This window comes from Sphaeroforma arctica (assembly GCF_001186125.1).
Source record: "Sphaeroforma arctica JP610 unplaced genomic scaffold supercont1.4275, whole genome shotgun sequence".
Classification (NCBI taxonomy): domain Eukaryota; class Ichthyosporea; order Ichthyophonida; genus Sphaeroforma; species Sphaeroforma arctica.
Window position 1 is genome coordinate 1 of NW_014036283.1, and position 2590 is coordinate 2590.

General features: G+C 42.5%; 1 protein-coding gene across 1 annotated transcript; it reads right to left on the reverse strand.

The window, feature by feature from the left end:
- Positions 1-2248: 2248 nt before the first annotated feature.
- On the reverse strand, positions 2249-2416 carry SARC_14192 (hypothetical protein; the record flags this gene model as incomplete). Its single annotated transcript, XM_014291676.1, has 1 exon — positions 2249-2416. A coding segment is annotated over one exon (168 nt), but the record flags the coding sequence as incomplete, so codon positions are not given.
- Positions 2417-2590: the final 174 nt, after the last annotated feature.

The following is a 2590-nucleotide window of genomic DNA, read 5'->3' on the forward strand; positions in this document are numbered from 1 at the left end:
ACCTTGGCGACATACAATCATATGTCGAATAGGTCCAGTTGGTACATCCAAATGGACACAATTCGAGACCTTCAAGCGTGATGTTGAAGAAATCAAGATTACATTCTTGACATCTAAGTCTCAACTGGAGGCTGGAACATAACACGCAACTGCAGTATGCGTCACCGAGGTACAATCTGATCCTACAGAAACAAAGAGGAACTCATCACTAGCGAAAGCATTCTACAAGACGATACGTTCTGACAGGGACGATTTTCCAGATGTATACGACCATGTTACTCATCCAATGGACAAGGAGAACAATAGTAGAATTCACACGGCCGATCTATCAGGCGAGATTGGACCAGACTATTCTTCAAGTCCCAGTGATTGTAAAAATTGAATATCGATGTTAGGGAGCATTGGACTTTGTATCCCAATTTCAGCACTACGCGGAAAATCTATATATCAAGAGTTTTTAGGGTTTTTAATTTAAGTTCATTTTTAATACATGTGGACCCACAATTTGATATCGTTGGCTCTTAATTGTGCAAGTGAACGTTTTTATTCGAGAGATATGCAGGCGGTAGCATTAGATTGATGACCATCAACTCAAGGTTACGGGATGGATGGAGTGACCGAGAAATAGTGATGTTCTAGATCAGCAACACTTAGGTATTTGGGGTACCACGATCACGGTGGACCTGCACGCTAAATCCCTCTAGAAAAAGGGCATAGGAGCAACTTGTGTCACTCACCCCCTTGACAACTGCCGTACATATGCATTACGGCCAGGGTGTATGTACTCCTCCACTACCTACAGCAGATTGTTTACCACCGACGTATAGCAGTCATCATTTATTCGTCAGGGCGACTTCGATGCTCGCGCACCCTTGTGTCACGAATATATGATACAATCAGACTATTCGCTACAGTATAACAATTATCGGCAGGTGACTTGCGAGAACTTATGCTTTGCCTCTATTCTCGGCATTGACTTTGAGGCGTGTTTTGGGGGTTTTTCGGCTCCATACAAAAGTAAGTTGGTTATCCCGGTCGTTTACGACTCGATGCTGAGTTATAGCTTCAAAACATGGCAGGATTTAGCATGCTTCTAAAATGTATCCTAACTGTCATCACAGAAAAACAACAACTATATAGCTTACATACACAACAGGACATATTTAATTTGGTACTAGAGCACAACATATTTGGTATATTGGACAACGTTCGTATTTGGTACATTGTGAGATCCCATTTCGGCTTCTTCAATCTTCTGATTTGTAGTAGACAGCGCCTTGTCTATCAATTGCTATGTCGCGAAGACGTTACATTTCAATTTGACACTATATGTAGGAATGGAGCCGTTTGTTCCCAGAAAAATTTCCAACTTCTCCTTCAGTTTCAAAAGGCTGCAGCAAATTGGCCACAAACAGGCAAAGAAGGTGAAGCGCAGCAACGATACAAAACAAAGAACAGCATATTTTGGTTTATATTTTAGATTACAAATCGAAACCCAAACCTGATCAAGTCGTAGTTGTTTAGGATTTAGGATTTTAGGTATCTTTATATGTTTACACGCTATTGCTATATACAATGCCTGATGTCCGGGGTGGACTTGTGGCTACCGGCAGGTGTTGGCAGTTCCCGTGACCCTGCTTTTCAGGGGAGGGCGAACTGGACTATCGAGGGGCTGAGTCTTTTGCGGTCTGTGGTTGTTATACTGGTTGAGTTGTTTCCTTTGGGTGTGATAATCTAGTTGTGAGTCATGTAGGTTTGATAACCGTACCTGACTTGATGGGGATTCTGTGAGTAAGCTGTGATAGATATGCATATCGTTTCATTGAATATAAAGTATGATACAGTGGCTCACCAGTGTATCATACTCACTACCGCATCACCGGGTCGTGGTGTACGACTGTGTCTGATTTTAGGGATTATCAAATATAAATCGCTATATAATGGCGTGTAATGAAAGCACTCGAGAGTTTGCAGCGATTACTGACTGACACATCAGAAGTAGTCGAAAGACCTATTAATGAATCTACTGTATACTTGGGAGTATTTATTGGTCGTCCAAAGCCAATACGCGCCCTTTCACAGCCCTCAACATTCCAATGGGGGACGGATTGCATACTACATGCACATTTGAATGTTACATTTGAATGATTGCAGACTACATACACATCCGATCACGAAACAGAATGGCCTTCGACGGAATGTTCCCATATCATTCGCCTTTAAGGTCAGTCCAATCGATATCAGCCACGTGCTCCACATTGCGTGGCTCTTTCGCCCGTTCTTTCTCCTTCGCCGCTTCCTTATAACTCGCCACATGCGTGCTATCCAATTGGAATCGTCCGGGACTTTCAAAGGCAACTTCCACAGGCAATAGACGTGCTAGCAATATCGGCCCATCTGGCATAAAGCAAGACATTGTCAGTGCACAATAAAACGTATAGATGTCGCAGCTTTTACAGATTAAAAAAACCCCCAGACCAAAATCAAACGCATCCATGTCACAGCTTTCACAAGTAGGGAAAAAAACCAGACCAAAATCAACGCCTATATGTCATAGATTTCACAGGTCAGGGAAAAACCAGACCAAAGT